The following is an 18,107-nucleotide window of genomic DNA, read 5'->3' on the forward strand; positions in this document are numbered from 1 at the left end:
GAAGTCTGAGGCGGAGGGCGGGGTCAGAAATATCAAACTTCCCCTTTACGGTGTTTATTTTATGCCGTTTTGTCGCTAGCGAGATGGAGATTTCCTGCAAATAACTACAAGCTACAACTACACTACCTTTTCCGACACGTATTTATTCATAAATATTGAGATATTCAGTACCCGAAATGACTGTTTTCCAAATATGGTCATTTCCTCTCTGGGAGACGGGGGAGGAGTGACTGTATACATGACGCTACTAAACTTAAAGGGACTATAAGAAGTTTAAAAATGTTAAAATTATGTATTTTCCTCCCCCTACATCAGGGGTAGGCAATGTCAGGCCCTCCAGCATGAAACCTTTGGCCCCCAAGAGAATTTTGAAGGAACATTTATTCATAAATCAGAGACCAAATACATGAAAAGGACTCTAAAATGCGGAAAACATTGTCAATATTTTCAAATTTCTCAGCTAAACACCCCTCATCAATCATGAGCAAAACTTATATTTGTCTGAATGCACGAGCTTAATATAGAAGATGCACTTACACGTATGACCTGAGGTGGCAGTAGTGAGTATAAAAATGACTATCTTGCATCTAGTCCCATTTTCTCCAAATAAGGTTTTCTTTACACTCTTGTAACGACATCTCCTCTTTAGTCGCTCCTACAGACTCCAAACTTTACAGGCTTGGACTTGAAATTTTTTTGAAGGTGCTTTAAAGCAGTACTAAGTAACGTGTTTACCTTTATAAATCCTTTCCGTAGTCCCTGTGGGGGTAATACAAGTGTTTATGGGATGATTGGAGGGTCTTTCATCTCCCCCTGGTGTCTCTGGACAGAAAACCATGTTTGCAACTTGACTGCCACCGGGTCGGCGTCACCAATACACACTAATGGAATCACGGAGAAGAAGCTAACATGCTAACGGGCAAAGCTAACTGCGGGCTAGCGTCACTTTAAACAGTATTTACAGCCAAGTTTGAGTGAAAAAAAAAAAATTCCGTTGTATAATTGGATGCACAGTAACCCTCTCCCCCTTCGCCTTTCCTGTCAGCGTCGTATTTACTCTCCAAGACAATTAATAAGTTAAAAAATCGTAACTTGCTACGACACCTGCAGTTGCGCTTATGGCCTCTAGGGTGAAGAGTTACTTAGTACTGCTTTAAGAGGGATTTTTAAATATCTTATTCCTTTGAACTAGGGCTGAAAGATATACCGTTATCGCATCGATATCGAGATATGAACATTCAAAGCATTAAAATCCAAAAAAGCAAGATTATAACGATGTATATTTTCATCAATAAAACTGCACTCTTTATTATCATGTTTTTATATTATATTATATTGTATCGTATCGAGATATCTGGCATGAATATCGACATATGAAATCGTTCAGCCCTACTTTGAACGCCAAAGAACAAGGCGGAATTTGAATTTGACAGATTTGACTTGTAAAGAGCTTATTCAAAAACAACATCCAAAATTCTCTCTGAAAAAAAAACATCTTTCTAACTAATATAGCATCAAAATGAAACCACACATTTAGATTTCGTTGCTGAAAGTACAGGCATTTTTATATGAAAACCTAAAATGACAGAAAGTCTCCCATACATTTTCCTCATATTTATATAAAACTACAGCAAAGGTTTCACATTGACATCTCCACATTTAGTGAACTCTGGTGAACAGTCATTACCGAGGCATAACCAGCTCCAAAACAGCCGCGTTTTGCCTCCACGTGTTCCGCCCTCCGCCTCCACTTCTATAAACGATTTGCCTATTACGACTTCACATGAACGCAGCCCATTATCTCCTCGCGGCTTATGGAAATGTCAGTTCCCGGTGAGCGGCGGCGCCTCTGGCCGGACATCGACGACCACTACGTGAAAAAAAAAAAAGCACAAAGCTGCCATCGCTCTCCGAAATCGCTCTCTCCGAAATCGCTCTCCACAGCGGTTCGTTTCAGCAGGAATATCCGGTGGTTCTTTGCCAAAGCAGAAGCCTTTCTTCCTGTCCTGACTTGACTCTCCCACCCCCTCCCTCCCCCTTGCCCCACATCGCGTTTTTATTATTCTCATCATTGTGCCTTCCAGGAACAATACCATCAGCCTTTTTTAAGACAAGCATCAAATTTTATACATTTTCTTAAGTCGGTTCTTTTTATAGGTTCTTTTGTAACGACGAGATCTATTTTTAAACGGTGAATGTGGCTCCTTCTATGCAAACCCAGCGCTAACAGTTTTTATGAACCCTACAAACCAGTCAGTGCACGAACTTGTGACCAACTAAAGTGTATTTTAGGCACAAGGAAAGAAAAAAAAAGAAAGAGAAATCACCACGCAGCGCTACGGAAATCATACAGAAAAAGAAAAGTGCTTGGTTATGTCAAAGTGTGTGGATTTTTTTTCTTCTATGGAAGAGCTGTTGGAAGCAGAAGACACTGGAAGATCTGAAATGCTGGCACATACGAAGTCCATGAACGCCACGGTTTTTAGCCAAGGTTTTTTTAAACATGTTTTTTTATTTCCAGACAGACACTCAGGCACTGTGTTCACTGCAAAAAAGGGAGTATTTTACGTGAGAGTTGGAATTAGCAGGTTGTTAAAAAAGGCATTTGGCCAATATGAAGACCTTCAATCTGATTTTTCTGGAACGCTATGACATTTTTTATGGTGTAAATTTGTCATTGATATAAAAAACATATGGTCAGCTATTCCCCTCAATCCTCTGCTTAAACTTAAATGTGTGTTTGTGACATAGAAATATAGGATTTGGGCATTAAAAAAGCATTATATTCACCTTGCTGCTACCTGTAGAAACACTGAATTCAGGAACGTTAGCGGAATATCAGTCTGGAGAGTAGACTGTAAAATTAAGAGTGGACCGAGGACGTAAAGCATAGAAATCTATCTAAATGTATCTATCTGAGCCAGTTCCTACATATTTGTTAGCCGACGGCTCCCGGACCCCATTTATTCGACAAAAAGCAGAAACTTCGCTGAATTTCAGTTAGCATTGAGTTAGCTCATTTGTATCTGAAGTAAAATCTGTACATTCATTCATGATTTCTAGCGAGGCGTTGACCTAAATGTGGTCGATGGTTGACAAAACATCCGATCGTTCATAATTTGCGATGTTTTGTGGCTAATGCTAACGGCTATAGGACAAATACACTGTGCAAGCTAATGCTAACCGACTCTGAAAAGTCTCCCGGACTCGCCGACTTGCCGACTGTCATTGCCATTATCGAACGCCACTTCTTTTTATTTCGTTAGCTGAAGCTCATTCATGCTAGCAATTGGACTGTGTTTATGGAGCCAGAACACAGGCAAATCGTAAAAGGATAAGTAAGGACGATGTTGCACGGGTTGAGACGAACGCTTGGAGGTCAGAAGAAGAACCCTGCGTTCGGTAATGACTTAAAGAGGCAAAAAAAGTGTCGGTGAAAAGTCCAGAGGAGCCAGGAACTTCCGGAGCCACTTCCTTACGGCGTCAGGAAGAAGGGAGCCACAATAAATCCATTCTTAATTTTACTGTCTGTGCTCTTGAGTAAGACTTTTAAGGCCAGGATTTGAGTAACATGTTGACTGTTTTTGTACTTTTCTGATTCCAAGCTTTGGAGTATCCTGTTGATTAATGTCCCGGTAGTATAATGGCAAATCTATTGAGCTCGGCTACTGCAGAAACCCGTCATTTTATGGGGATCTAGCAAACATTGTCTGCTAAAAACAGTATATAAAGTAGAGAGAAGAGCAGCCGAACAACTCGTTTGCTGCCGGGCCACGACTGGTAAATACAAGGCTAAGAATCCCATTAACAGTGAGTTGATTTGTGTTTCTTTTCTTTACTTATATAGTTTTTGCTAATTCAGCTTCACAGACAATGCAACAAGATTGTAACAGATATTCAGACTCTTCATATTGACAGATGATTTAGCTTGAAGCAAGAAAACGAGGGAATCCAAGCTCGTCAAAGCAGCTCATTTTAATTTCATAGAGCGATCACAATAAACCTTTTGCAGTGTGGACAGTGCTAAAATGAATCGGTGCCTTGTTATTGGACAGAGAACGCGTTGGGCCTGTAAACCACAGGCCTAAACCTGAACTACGAGTCATGCTGTGCGTGAGAAACACTGGGCTGTGGTACTGCAGTGCAACACTTGAAAATGTCAAATTGATTTTCTTTGAGATATAGAACTGTTTTAATATTTATTGGATCGGTTTGTCCAATACTTTTGATGCATACTTTTTGTATTGTGATCACTTGGCCTTCTTTTTGGCTCGCCTTGTGTAAGTACATGTTCATTTGTGCCTAAAAAAAATGTTCATTTTCTGTTCCACATTTGTGTCGAATTGAAACCATTCAAGACCAGTCCACGAACATGCAGCACTGACATGCATGAGAACTCCACTACAGCCAATATTTGTATGTTTGGCACAGTTTTGCCTGCTTGTTTTTATTGTTGAAAGAAAGCAAATGACAAATGTATGTTGTAATGACCAAATACTCTGCAGCCACAAAGTCGGTTGATCTGAATTCAACCACGTTTTTATCTGATCTGACCAAATCAACAACAAAAAAAAGAAAAAAGGAAAAAAAAGAAAACATGTTTTTTCAAAAAAAAAAAAAAATAAAGTTAAAAATAATGTTATAATTATAAATATGACTCTGGGCTTTTATTTGTTTGATTTTCTTACTGTAAAAGTCAGGTTATGAATTTGTTATTATAGTTAATGTCAACATAAAATTAAAAACGAGTAAAAGTTTCTGTAACACATCCATGCACATTATTCGTGCAGTTTCTAGTCTGGCCGAGGGGCGGCCATTTTATGTAAGCGGGACATCTGACGCACCGTGTAGTTTTAGATATAAAAGACCAGAAAAACAAAACATAATGGGATACTGGGATTTATTTTCAAATTATTAACATGAAAAATAAAAGGGTTGATATTCAAATAAAAATATTTAAAAAAAAAACATGAATTTCTTGCCCTAGGCGTTTCCATAGTGACATAACTCAGCTGTAGCATAGCATCATAGAGTGGACGTATCGCACCTCATGATTACATATACATTTAAACGACTTTAAAGCTTTGTTTCACCTAAAAAAAACACTAGTGGGGGGCCATCGTAACGCACGGTACACCATTACTCTTACTACAACCTTATTATTTTATATTCTAGCGTAAATCTAAATGGTGGTCGGCAATGTGCAGTGTAAAATCTTCATAAAATTATCCTTTTTCCCGTCTATCTGTTGATTTGACAGCATATTGTAAGTCAGACGCACTTACTATTATTTGAACCCATGTTCCTCGTGTTTTTTGTTAGCTTTCCCCGTAGCATGATCCTTATCCAGGCGTCACAAGATGGCCGCCGCGGTCTAGAACCGTAGCTGTCGCGCTGTCCACTCTAGAGTTACATGCTACCTTCTGACTGACACGTACGATTTTTACCAAAACAGAGAAGCAGGAAGAACAAAGCTACGCCAACAAATCTCTCACCTCTTAGCGGGGAGCAGGCGGATAGTAAGTGTTTCAACTAAAAGCAGTAACATGTTATATTTATTGTGTTTCGTACAATGTTGGGTCAAAAATAGTGACGTTTTCTACCGTTTAATCCCCGTCGTCGCGTCGATGCTAATGGCCGCACAGCCGTTAGCGTTAGCATGCAGCGCCTGTTGTCGCTAACTCCGCTGGTGGCGTCACTGTTTTTAGTAGTATTTTCAGCTAGACCTTTTTCTCCATAAAGCATTAGCTTGTTGGTAATTTGAAAATCAACTTTTTATTTTTTAAACTGACTCGTAGCACGGTTAAATAGAAGGAGCCGTTGGTTACATTTGGGTGGGTTGTTCTTTCAACTGCAAGCGATAAGAAAAGAGTCGGCTAACATTTTATTTAATATGGTGGCTGTCTGATTTTATTATTCACTCGTGTGTATTTATAGGTACGTTATTTGTAAAGTCATATCAATTTGTCGAAAGATGTTAGCATGGCATGATTTAGCATAAGTTTTTATTAAACGTACTAATGCCAGAGAGAAGCATATCAAAACGTATTCACTTAATTCAGGTACGTTTGTCTAGGAAAGATTGGTTATAGTCAGCTATATCACTCATTATTATTATTTTTAATAGCATATCGTTTTTAGCTTGTTAGCTCGTTGACCACAGCACGCAGAGGAAAAGTAATCAGCCTGTTGTGCAACTGCGCTGTCAACTATTTACTTGAATGACTTGACATTTGATCAGGGGCCGGGCTTGGTATTAACTTTTTACTTCCCCCTAGATACAGATCTGCTTTTCCATTAAACCTTTTAGAGCCAGTAATCCTAAACATGTTAAGGTAATTTCACATTAACCTCTTAACTCCCGCCTGAACTGACAGCATTTTCTCCAGTTCAGCTTTACCCAAATCCTGTAGGCCAGTGTAACGCCTCATTTGAAAGACCTACAAAACTAAATGGATCTTTTTCCTCACACCATCAGATTTTTTTTTCCTCACTTTTTTTTGTTGGGCAGTCGTCTCATTTTTGTCAAATTTTTGTGACTTTTTTGTCACTTTTTCGTCAAATTATTCATATTTTTTTGTCAAAATCTCATCACTTTTTTGTCCATTTTTTCCTCAATTTTTCGTCAAATTTTTCTCACTTTTTTGTCCATTTTTTGTCATTTTTTTTTTTTTTTTACATTTTTCGTCCATTTTTTGTCCATTTTTCGTGACTTTTTTGTCACTTTTTTGTCAAATTATTCGCATTTTTTTGTCAAATTCTCATTACTTTTTCGTCCATTTTTTCTCAATTTTTCGTCAAATTTTTCTCACTTTTTTGTCAATTTTTTGTCAAAATTTTTTTTTTGTACATTTTTCGTCCATTTTTTCTCAATTTTTCTCACTTTTTTTGTCAAATTTTCGTGACTTTTTTGTCACTTTTTCGTCAATTTATTTGCATTTTTTTGTCAAATTCTCATCACTTTTTCATCCATTTTTTCTCAATTTTTCGTCCAATTTTTCTCACTTTTTTGTCAAATTTTTGTCCAGTTTTGTCACTTTTTTCGTCCATTTTTTCTCAATTTTTCTCACTTTTTTGTCAAATTTTTGTCCATTTTTGTAATTTTTTTGTATTTTTTTTGTCCAGTTTTTGTCACTTTTTCATCCATTTTTTTCCTCACTTTTTTCACATTTTCACCCTTGTTTTCGCCTCAGTTTTGTCGCTATTTTCACACCTTTTTTCCAGAAGCTTTTGGATTGGGGTAAAGCTGGAGAAAATGTGCTCGGTTCAGGTGGGAGTTAAGGGGTTATGAATAAATAAAATCTGATTACATTTAGTAAACAAGTAACAAGTAGTGGCCCAAATATTTACTCAAGTAAGAGTAAGTAAAATACTCGGCCAGTGAAATAGTTTGGTCGTTTAAGTACATCCTCGTGCTGTGCATATTTTACATATTTGTTTAGAGTGCCTGTTTTTTTTTTGCAAATTGGTTCTTTTTCCCAGGAGCACCATTCCGCCAAATCGGTGCCTTTTAAACCGCCCCAAAAAAGTTATTTCTTTTAATGATTTCTTTGTGACTTTTTTAATTGGCACATGTTTAGGTGTACAAAAATGTATGGCGGCATCTCAGTCTCTATTTCAAATTGTTTAAATGGATTTTTCCTTTCTCTCTCCCTCAGAATAGTAACAGGAATGACAAAATTTGACCAATTTGCCGATTGCAGGCTAATGCTAAGTAACACAGAAGCACAGGCTTTTCCCACTGAAACTATATTGATTAAATAAGTTAGAGCAGAAACATGCCTCCCCCTCTCCAAATATCCACAAACAGTTCATAGAGTAAAATATCCAAGAGAGAGAGAGAGACACTGATTGGTTTAGACGGTGGGAAAGTCTTGTCTGAATGTAACAACTTGTTGATTGTGATGTGATTGGACTGAACCTGTGGTGAGTTTTCGTAGTTCAGTAACAGGAATGATAAAAAACTTAGGGACGCACATAAAACTGCAAATAACAACAGTAAAATGAGATCTCTTAGTGGACAATGAATTAAGTGATTCTGTTGTAGTTCTAGCAACAATTTACACATGTTATACCTTATTAACGATGAAAAATCACAGGCGGGGACAGCCATTCTCTTTTTTTATCATATTGTTGACATTGTTTCAAAACTATAAAATATTACAAAAAAACCTTAATAATGTTCTGTAATAGTTGTCTTTCAACTACTGGTTGTGATGCCATGTTGTGGCTGTTTGTTTTTTTTTGGCCCTGGGAATGACACATATATTTTGGAATACTTTGGGACACCCAGAGCAATCAGCCATGTTATTGTTTCTCGTAGTACAGATACTTCATTTTATTGTACAAGAAGTCAAAAGTACAGTCAAAAAGTTACTTGAGTAAATATATCTGAGTACTGCCAGCCTCTGCTCATTAGTTTGTTCATTACATTTGATACTGGAGAAATCTCACTTTCTAGAGAGTATCCTGAAGGTAATGTGTAAGAATCCAAATCTGCTAGATAGTAATAATAATACTATAAACTAGGCAGGTCCAAAGTGTGGCCTGAGATGGTACTTTTTACTGGAATCCTAATAATTCCACACAATTAAAAGCTCAAAATGTTAAATGTATTGTGAGACAGAGCTGGCATTATGGGTCCAGCCTAAATAAAAGTGTGGGGCACAGTTTACACCACTCTTAAATACACCTGAATGTTTGAATGCGCTGAGTGAACACGGATCTGTGGCCCTCCATGCTGTATACCAGTCAATATGTGAAAAAGGTTTGGACACTCCTGCTATGAACAAGACAAACGTCACTCAGCCAAATAACTAACTCGTCTCAGGCACATCTTTACTGAGAGTAGACAATGTTTAACCTGACCTTTTTCTGTTGTTTTTTTGTTCAGAGGAAACATTTCTGCGAGTTCCAGCCTTGACTCTTGATTCAAGATGAACGTGTTTGAACGAAACATCAACTTCGACGCCCTCCTCAAGTTCTCCCAGATGTGAGTTCTATTTTCTCTCCAATCCAAATGCCACAGCGATGGAAGCAGATGCTGAAGACGAATCATATCTGTGACTCTCGTGTCCTTTCAGCTCTCACTCGACACAGCTCCACCTGAAGAATGTTTACTCCAGCCTGGCCGTGTGTATGTTTGTGGCCGCCGCCGGTTCTTACGTCCATGTGGTCACCAGACTCTTTCAGGTACTTCAGTTTGTAAACCGTTCACGCTCTTTCTTCTGCTAGGAGTTTTTTGAGGCACCCAGACGATAGTTAAAAGTCTGTATGTTTATCAGTGCTGGAGACACTTCGGTGGTTTCTTTACTTCTATCTTTAAGGCGAGACACGGCAGGTGAAAGCATTGATTTTTCGTGGAGATTTGTATCTATTTTCCTCCCTTTACATCTTAGTTTTCATGTCAGATATAAACTCACCTGCATGATGTTTATTTTATGATGTTTTGTCTGCGAGGTGGAGGTAACCAGGAAGTAGAAACGCCGTCTTTCCCGCAGGTTTTCATTCATAAATATTGACAGATTTGACATCCACGTGTCCTGCTATGGGGCCCCGTGATGACGCTTTCACCCAAATATGGTGTTTTTCCTCCTACGAGACGCTGGAGCGGAAAAGTCGGAGAACGGGCCGAGCATGCGCACTCGCTACAAAACTTCAGGGCTGGTTTTCTCTGAATGAGAGAAGCCGCACTCGGGCAGAGCCTGAGCCCTTATAGAAGCTCCCACAGACTCCAAACTTTACAGTCTGAGACCTGATGATATTTTGAAGGTTTTTTCAGAAGGATTTTTTAATATTTAATTCCTAGCCTGATTTATTCAGCTTTGAAACCAAAAAAAACAGAGGAAATTTGAGTTTTTACTGATTTTTTCACTGATGATTAGTTTATTGAAAAACTAAACAAAATATCCAAAATCCCCTCTGAAAAAATCTTAGTTACTAATATATCAATAAAATAAAACCATGAATTTTAATCTGGCTCAATTCATTATTTTGATTTCGTCCAAAATATAGGCAATTTTGGCCATTTTAATGCTCAAAATGCCTTATTTTTATGTGAAAACATAAAATGACAGAAAAAATGTTCAGTAAAAGTTTCAAATTGAAATCTCTACATTTTTTTTTTTCTTCCCGTATTCACCTGCAGTGTCTCGCCTTAAGTTTTAGTTTTGTTTTCTGACTGTAAAGAGCCGTCGGATGTTTTCGTGATGAAGTCAGTTGTTTTTAACTTTTACTTTCTGTTTTCGGAGGGTTTCCTGGCTAGGGCTGAGCACCGTAAACGATACCAGTGTGGTGTGAGAAAAAAAATCTTTAGATACTACCGGTATCGGAAAGATGAAAGTATAGAAAGCAGGTGCCGGAAAAACAATATATTTTAAATTATCTTTAGATCCAAGTTTTGATGCTGTTGGTCCAGGGGCAACATCGAAGGAAGTGACTTGTTTTTTTCTCTCTCAATTTTCCAGTATTTATGCATTTTTTCTTTCTTTTTTGCCCAATTTCTTTTATTTTTGCCCCATTTTTTCCTTGTTTTCCCAATTTTTTCCCCTTGTGTTTTACTCATTTTTAAATCACTAATAATCTCCCTATTTCCCCCCTATGTTTTGCCCCATTATTTCAACACAATTTGTCCTTATTTTTAGAATTTCTACCAATTTTCCCCAAATTATTCCCCATTTCTTCACACATCTCTTGACCTAGAACCCGATAATGTAAATTTGCTGATCTTCCACACATTGTTGTTCTGTTTTCTGGTTCTAGACGACAAATATTGTAGGTATAGGTATCGGAAAAAGTATTGCTCTGGTATCTGTATTGTTAAAGTACCAGTATCGGGGCATTAGACGGAGTGAAAGGCCCTCTCTGTCGGTGACGTCTGTTCTCTAAAGCCTCCCCGCTCTCTCTGCCTTCAGGGCGGAGTGCTGTCGGTCCTGGGCTCCCTCGCCATGATGTTCTGGCTCGCCATGACGCCCCACAACCCGGAGACGGAGAAGAAGAGACTGGCCATCCTCGCCGGGTTCGCCTTCCTCACAGGTCAGACACGCCCGGTCCATTTCCACTTTTCAGATGTCATGACCTTTATTAACCCCTCGCAGCAGCAGATGATTATGATTGATTATGATCGATTAACTAAAGGCCTCTGTTCGTCTGTAGGAGTCGGCCTCGGTCCCACCCTGGACTTCATCATCGCTGTCAATCCCAGGTTTGTATTTTCACCTCTCGTCCTGTTTTTATCATTCATTAACATCCAATAGACCTGTGATGTTGAGTAAAGGAGAGACTGCTGGATATTTATATATGCAATACAGCAGGGTCAGGTTCAACATCTGTCAAAGTTAAGTTTTTGCCATCATTTTACTTGTTTAGTTCCATTTTTATCCTTGTTTGGGTCTTAATTATGGCAAACAAAGCATCCACATCCTTCCACAAAAAAAGTTAAAATGGCACATATTGTTTAAATATATAGGACGTACAGTGTCTAAATGTTTCAGCTTTAGCATTGTCACATTTTTTCTGATACCAGTGCTTTAGCGATACTTGGTTTTTGATACTGATACTAAAATATTTGTATAGCAACTTGTACAGACAGGCTTTACAATATATTAAAGGGATTTTCAGGGGGATTTTTTTTAAATATCTGTCTTCCGAGCCTGATTTATTTAGCTTTGAACCCAAAAAACAAGGCACATTTTTTTCACTTGTGAATAGCTTATTCAAAAACTAAACCAGAGCCAAAATGCCCCCTCTCAGAACAATAATGTGTGGAAGGAAAAATTGCAAATTTACAATATCGGGGTCATCGCCAATGTCAGGAAATGTGTGGGAAAATTTGGAGAAATTGAAGCAAAATTAAGGAAAAAATCTGTAAAATAAATAAATAAATGGGGCAAAAATAGAGAGTAAATGGGGGGTGGGGGTTTGAAAAATATTTGTGATTTTAAAAAAAATTGCACAATGAGGAACCAATTGGGAAAACAAACAAAAAATGGGTCAAAAATAAGAGAAAATGTTGTAAAAAAAAAAAAAAAAAAAGTGGTTAAATTGGGCAAACACTGGTTTCTTTTTGAAAAAATAGTGAAATAAATAAATATATGGGCAAAATATTTTCTTTTTTCTTTTTTTTGAGCTGAAGCAACCAAGTCACTTTCTTTAAGGCTGTCACTGGACCAACAGCATCATTATTTTGGCACTGACTTTTGATACTTTTTCCGATACCGGTAGAATCTAAATGTTGCCCTGCCCTCGTCACAATATACGAGACAGTTATCAAGTATCGCAACTTTTCATGATATATTTTAGATTTTGCTGCAGTGAAATAGCCTCTTGTAGCGGCCGCTCCGGTGTAATTTCATGTTTTTTCTAATGTTTGCATCTTTGTGTGGATTGTGCTCGACTCCTAAACTTGCTAACTGTGATTTCCCTGGCGCAGCATCATCGTGACCGCGTTCCTGGGCACCTCCATGATCTTCATCTGCTTCACCCTGAGCGCGCTCTACGCCAAGCGCCGCAGTTACCTGTTCCTGGGAGGTAACGCTTCGCCGCCTCCGCCACACAGGCTCTGGTTTGTTCTGCGTGTGTTCTCTCTAACCGTGTTCCCCGTGTTCCCTCCTCAGGCGCCCTCATGTCCGGACTCTCCCTCCTCTTCCTCATGTCTCTCTTCAACCTGTTCTTCGGCTCCGTCATGGTCTTCAAGGTAAGACTTTGGCTCTTGTTTGCACGAGTTAAACGCCCTTAAGAGGCGGTTTCATCTTTCAGAGCTCCGGGAAACCGTCGCACAGCCCAGGTCTGAACTGTGTGTGGCCATACTCAGGGTTTTAGATTACTTTTAGTCAGACAATAATGGGTAAAACCTGTTAAAAAGAATTAAAAACAAGAACTTAGTAGTGAAGCTGTTCCAACGTGACATTAAAACAAACAAATGCCACTTAAAGAACTCAAGGGTAGAATACTGGCTGGAGGTCCTGCTGCTGAGAGAACCAAAGTGGATCTTTCTTTCAGAGTGAGACCAAACCACACAGTAGAACTGGTTAGAACAGTTTTGTTTTAGTCTAAACATTGACTTTTCCCGCGGTTGTCCCTATTGTGAGGAGTTTTAGTCCCTGTAGTGCACGACATCACGGTCACGTCAATGTGTAGTGGTGTCCGAAAAACCAGAGAGAGAAGGTGTGGAATTTCCCATAATGCGTGAATAGTATAGAATAGGACAGCGATGTCACTTAGCAGGTCAATGTGGACCACAATGCATTGCCAGGGTTTCTGTGGGGCGTTAAAAAGCTTTAAAAGTCATTACATGAACTGTGGAAGAATTAAAGGGGGGGGGTATTATGCAAAATTGACTTTCTTCAAGCTTTACATCATGTTATTATGTCATTCCCTCATTAAAAACATGCCTGAAGTGTTGCCTTGGCACATCCACGTATTTCTGAGTAATCTGTAAAAACTCTGATGGCGGCCATTTTAGGGATAGGTTTGCCTGAGTCCTCCTAGGAACGCCCCCACCTCCTGGAGACGCCTCCGAGCTTTCGTCACCAGCCGAGTAACCAACCACTGCTCCTCAGCAGAACCCCCTCCCCACTGATGCCACAGACAGCGTGTGGAGGGGGCGTGTCTAAAGGCTCAGAGGTTCTTAAAGAGACAGAGGCCGATTTCAAGACATTCACTACAGCCATTTTGAGAGAGACATTTTATACAAGGCAGTTATTCTAATTTACTGCATTTACAGACCAGCAGAAGGTTTGTCATCATTGTAGTGTGATATAGACTGGTGCTATGTGATTGAAAAAAGCATAACACCCCCTCTTTAAGGCCTTAAAGGAGCTTTACCTGATTGTACAAAGAAACAGGGTCACTCAAATTTCAAATTGCTATTTTCTGGTCCAAACTCATCTCAAACTTTCCTAATGCATTTACAACATCAACATTCGTCACAGGGACTGAGTTTAAAGCAGGTTTCACAACTTTCAGGAGTAAAACTGTCACTTCACTGTAAAAAATGCCTACGAGCCTGACATTTTATGACTGTTTAAAAGGCTTTAAAAGGACAAAACTAATTTTATTCCAATAACAGAAAATTAAAAAAATCAAGAATAGCTCTTTTAAACCTTGTGTGGTCATTTTGACCCGAAGACTGCGGGCGCCAGTGGCTTTTCAAAATGACCCAAAAGCTACTGAACATTTTTGTAAAAAGAAGCAGAAGAAAATATGAATGTATGGTTACTTTAAGGCTCTTTTGTGGAGTGTACATTATTTGACATCAGGGCGCAAAGCTGGTGTAGCTGACCTTTTGTTGCCACCACAGAGTATGTTGTTAAATCTACCTCATTGCAATGTCTTCACCTAGTTTTTTTTATTGCGTGATAGAAGATGGATGTACAATCTAAGTAAGGGAAATTTATTTGGGGGGTGGTTTCTCCATTTTAGCACCGCTCAAAGCTGTACACGGGCCTGAAGGGTGCAATCCAGACATGCAGGAGGGACTGTGAGGGCCAGGAACGAGTTTAAATATATATATATATATGTCAGTTTGTGCAGGATAAGTCAGGTACCTCAGCTGTCATTAAACGGGGCCCAAACTGGCAATAAATATAAACCTCTAACACCAAAATGATGCTTTAAAACATATTCAGTTTCAGTTTTGGCTGAAAATTCGCCGGTTTTGTCCATTTCTCTTTCCTCTGTTTGATGAAATCTTTGCAAATGTTAAGGAATAAAATACGCGCAGATTTTTTTCTTGTAATTTGGCCATTGAAAAGCGTTAGATTTGACTTTCTTCTGTTTCCGAGACTTCACCTAAACCTCTGTGTCTCCGTCAGGCGCACATGTACCTGGGGCTGATCATCATGTGCGGCTTCGTGCTGTTCGACACTCAGCTCATCATCGAGAAGGCGGAGAACGGGGACAAGGACTACGTCTGGTGAGCGAAAGCATCAACTCGACACGACCACGACAAACACCAGGGACTTTGCATGTTCTGAACTTTACAAACAAACGCAGCCAAACCCATGCAAATCCCCCCACGCCCCGGTCTGACCTGTTTGTGTCGCAGGCACTGTGTGGACCTGTTCCTGGACTTCATCACCATCTTCAGGAAACTCATGGTCATCCTCGCAATGAACGACAAGGTATTTTTCCTCTGAACGTTGTGTTTGTGCGGAACCAGAACGAGGCTGAGGATCGAAGAGGCGTAACCCATGATGTGGTGTCTTTGCAGGAGTGGAAGCAACACTTTACAGCTTAAATAAATGTGTCTTAAAGCTTGTGCACGGCAGAGGCTGATTTATAGGAACGTGTTAGAGACAGATCATCCAAATCTACTTTTAAAGGATCTGTATCTGCTATTTTAGCCGTTCCAAAGTAAAGTATAGGCATTTATATGATATATTGTACCTCTACCACTAGGAGTACTAATTTTTGTGATAAATATAAGTATGGTGGAGGTGTTTTTATAGCCTGGAAGACAAAATGCTTGGATTCGGTTAACTCCGCCCCCTGTCTCCGCTCATACAACCTTTGCAGTAGTAGAAATATAAATACCACAGCAAAAAGTGAAGTGACAGTCACAGACAAACTCTATTCTCACTGATCGTCTTTGAATCCCGGACAGAAATTCCAACTTCTGGCGACTTTTTTCCGATTCATTGTGATTAGTTAATTACATGAGGTTTTGTGTGATTAAAAGTATGAATTGAAATGAATCACACTTAACTTTCGACACCTGCAGACGTCGCTTAGGCACAAACAACACGTGAAGCCAAAAACAATTTGACTGTCAAAGTTGTTTTTTTCACACAGTTAAGCACCGACATAAACATAAAAGATAATTCTACAAAAAGAAATGTTCATACAGCCTCACATCTCCACAGAAATACAAAGAAGCATCTAAAATATACCTCTAAAACATAAATACAACCCCTAAATAAATTATGCTTGAATGCGATTCATTGTGAATTAATAACAATAATGCAAAAAAAATAGGCGTTTTCCCACTTTTTTCCAATATTTTTATCTTTACTTCATTGTTTATCTGTAGCAATATGTTTACTTTGCCTCTGTTACTTGAATAACTATACATGTAACAATAATACATTTGTTATTGAACTCATGTATCTCGTTATTAAATAATTTAGGTGCAAACATTTTTTATTTTCGGTTAAAATGCGATTAATTAATAACTGGAATTAATAAAAAACATAATTACCTCTCTGTTCCTTCATAAATTAATGCCCTCAGTGAGAATCTACAATGTAAAGGCTTTTGCCCGGTGCTGTATCATGTGGTACTGTTGTGTTGTGCAGTGGTTTCCAACCTTTTTTGCCTCGCGTGCCCCTTGAGTCGTGGATTTATACTCTTGAGTACCCCCTACCTTGAGGATTTTGCCAATATTATTACAAATTGACCAACTAAATTAACATCATACAGTATTTAACAGTGTGTTGTGTTCAAAATTACGCAAAAATACTCTCAAAATCAAACCATTTACTGAAAAACATAATTAAAACGAACTTTCCTTTTGACGTAAATTGGTCTCGTCACAGGCTTTTACTTGAAATGCACCGGCGCCCTTTTGATTCTCAGTCCTACAAATACTTATGCATACTTTATATATAATACTTACTGCAATAAATGTGTGTTTGTGCTTCTGTTTTGCAGGACAAGAGGAAGGAGAAGAAGTAGGAGCCTTTTCCATAACCCTTCACTAAAGGCACAACTCGAGCATCACTTCTCTCGTCTTTCGTTTCTCTCTGAATGAACCCAACACGGTCTTAAATTATTCTTTTATTGGTTCAAAAAAAAAAAAACAGGCGGCCAATGATCGAACGCAAAGTTTACAGTAAACTCTCGACGCTTAACAGGAAAGTAGACGTTAGCGCTGCGGCGATCGCGCTCGGCCTCTAGAGGGCGGTGCAGGTCACATAGAAAAGTGACGTTTTTGTTTGTTTTCTTTTTTAATTTTTAGTGCCATATGATTCCTGTTTATTATTTAGCTACGGATTCAGGAGGCGACGCTGTTAAAAGTGAAATCTAGAGGCTTAAAATGACTTTAATTCACAGTTTTGAGTCGAGTATTTTGATGAGGTGAGTTTAAAGCAAGTTAGTTTTGATGTCAATGTATAAAAAAAGACAAAACTTAACCTTTTATGATGCTTATTTAAGCACATTTTGTCACGAACGAGTCGCAGGTTACCAGGAAGTAACGACAACGCCGCAAAAAGTAAATATTAATCCACTTATTTAGACTTTTTTTCCCCGATCCGACCAAGATTACGCCTCTTGTTTGACATTTCAGCCGAGTTCTGAGGTAAGTCTCGCCACAATTTGCGAAGAAAATGACCCGGAACGAAGAGGAAATGTATTAAAACGAGTCGGAAACACTCAGAACAAGTGATATAATCTTGGTTAACTACATCTTAAAGGAACAGGACACCGTTTTTTTCATACTGAGATAAGTTCTTACCTGAGTTTAACATATCTCAGTGTGGAAAAACGGTGGACTGTGCCTTTAAATAGTCCAAGCAACTCTCATTTGGATTTTTATGTTCTAATATAGCAAGCTACTTTTTACAGTGAACATACCTGGCACGTATTCATTCACAAATCCTGACATGTTTGGCATCTACGTGTAGCAGGAAAGGCGACCGAGATGACGCTGCAATCCAAATATGGTCGTTCAACTTCCAGGACTCTTCCAGGACTTTATAAACTCACGCCGAGCTTTTTAAGGTTTCACAGCCCGGTTTATTGAGCTTTGAACCTCAAAACAGTCAATTTTTCCACTTAAAAGGCTCGTTCAAAAAGGAGCCTTTAAAGCCACGCAATCCAGACTTCCTCCTCGTGCGATTCGGGGCTGCACGGTTTCGGGTAAAGCGAATTAAAAAGCACTCGTTCAGTTCCTGGATTCCGGTCATTTTAGCGAGCGTAGGTGTTTCCCTGTTGCCGTCGACGGTTCGTTTAGACGTTTGCGTGACGTGTTTTTTTCTTCTCGATTTTCTCGCATATTCTAGTTTTTCCTCTGTTCCGCTTTTGATTCGAACAGATCCGTCGGTGTTTTCGATTAAAGCTGAATGTTTTTTTCCCCCGAGGGCGAATCCCACTTTCTACACTGTTGA

General features: G+C 39.0%; 1 protein-coding gene across 1 annotated transcript; it reads left to right on the plus strand.

Moving 5' to 3' along the window:
• Positions 1 to 8,893: 8,893 nt before the first annotated feature.
• Positions 8,894 to 17,060, plus strand: tegt (testis enhanced gene transcript (BAX inhibitor 1)). The gene is made up of 9 exons (XM_079580887.1): positions 8,894 to 8,992; positions 9,084 to 9,192; positions 10,914 to 11,034; positions 11,155 to 11,203; positions 12,431 to 12,528; positions 12,615 to 12,694; positions 14,814 to 14,914; positions 15,047 to 15,122; positions 16,651 to 17,060. The coding sequence occupies exons 1-9, from the start codon at positions 8,937 to 8,939 to the stop codon at positions 16,672 to 16,674; spliced, it is 714 nt and encodes a 237-aa protein (XP_079437013.1). The 5' UTR covers positions 8,894 to 8,936; the 3' UTR covers positions 16,675 to 17,060.
• The last annotated feature ends 1,047 nt before the right edge of the window (positions 17,061 to 18,107 follow it).

The sequence above is a fragment of the Gobius niger genome (assembly GCF_951799975.1).
Source record: "Gobius niger genome assembly, chromosome: 22".
NCBI lineage: Eukaryota > Metazoa > Chordata > Actinopteri > Gobiiformes > Gobiidae > Gobius > Gobius niger.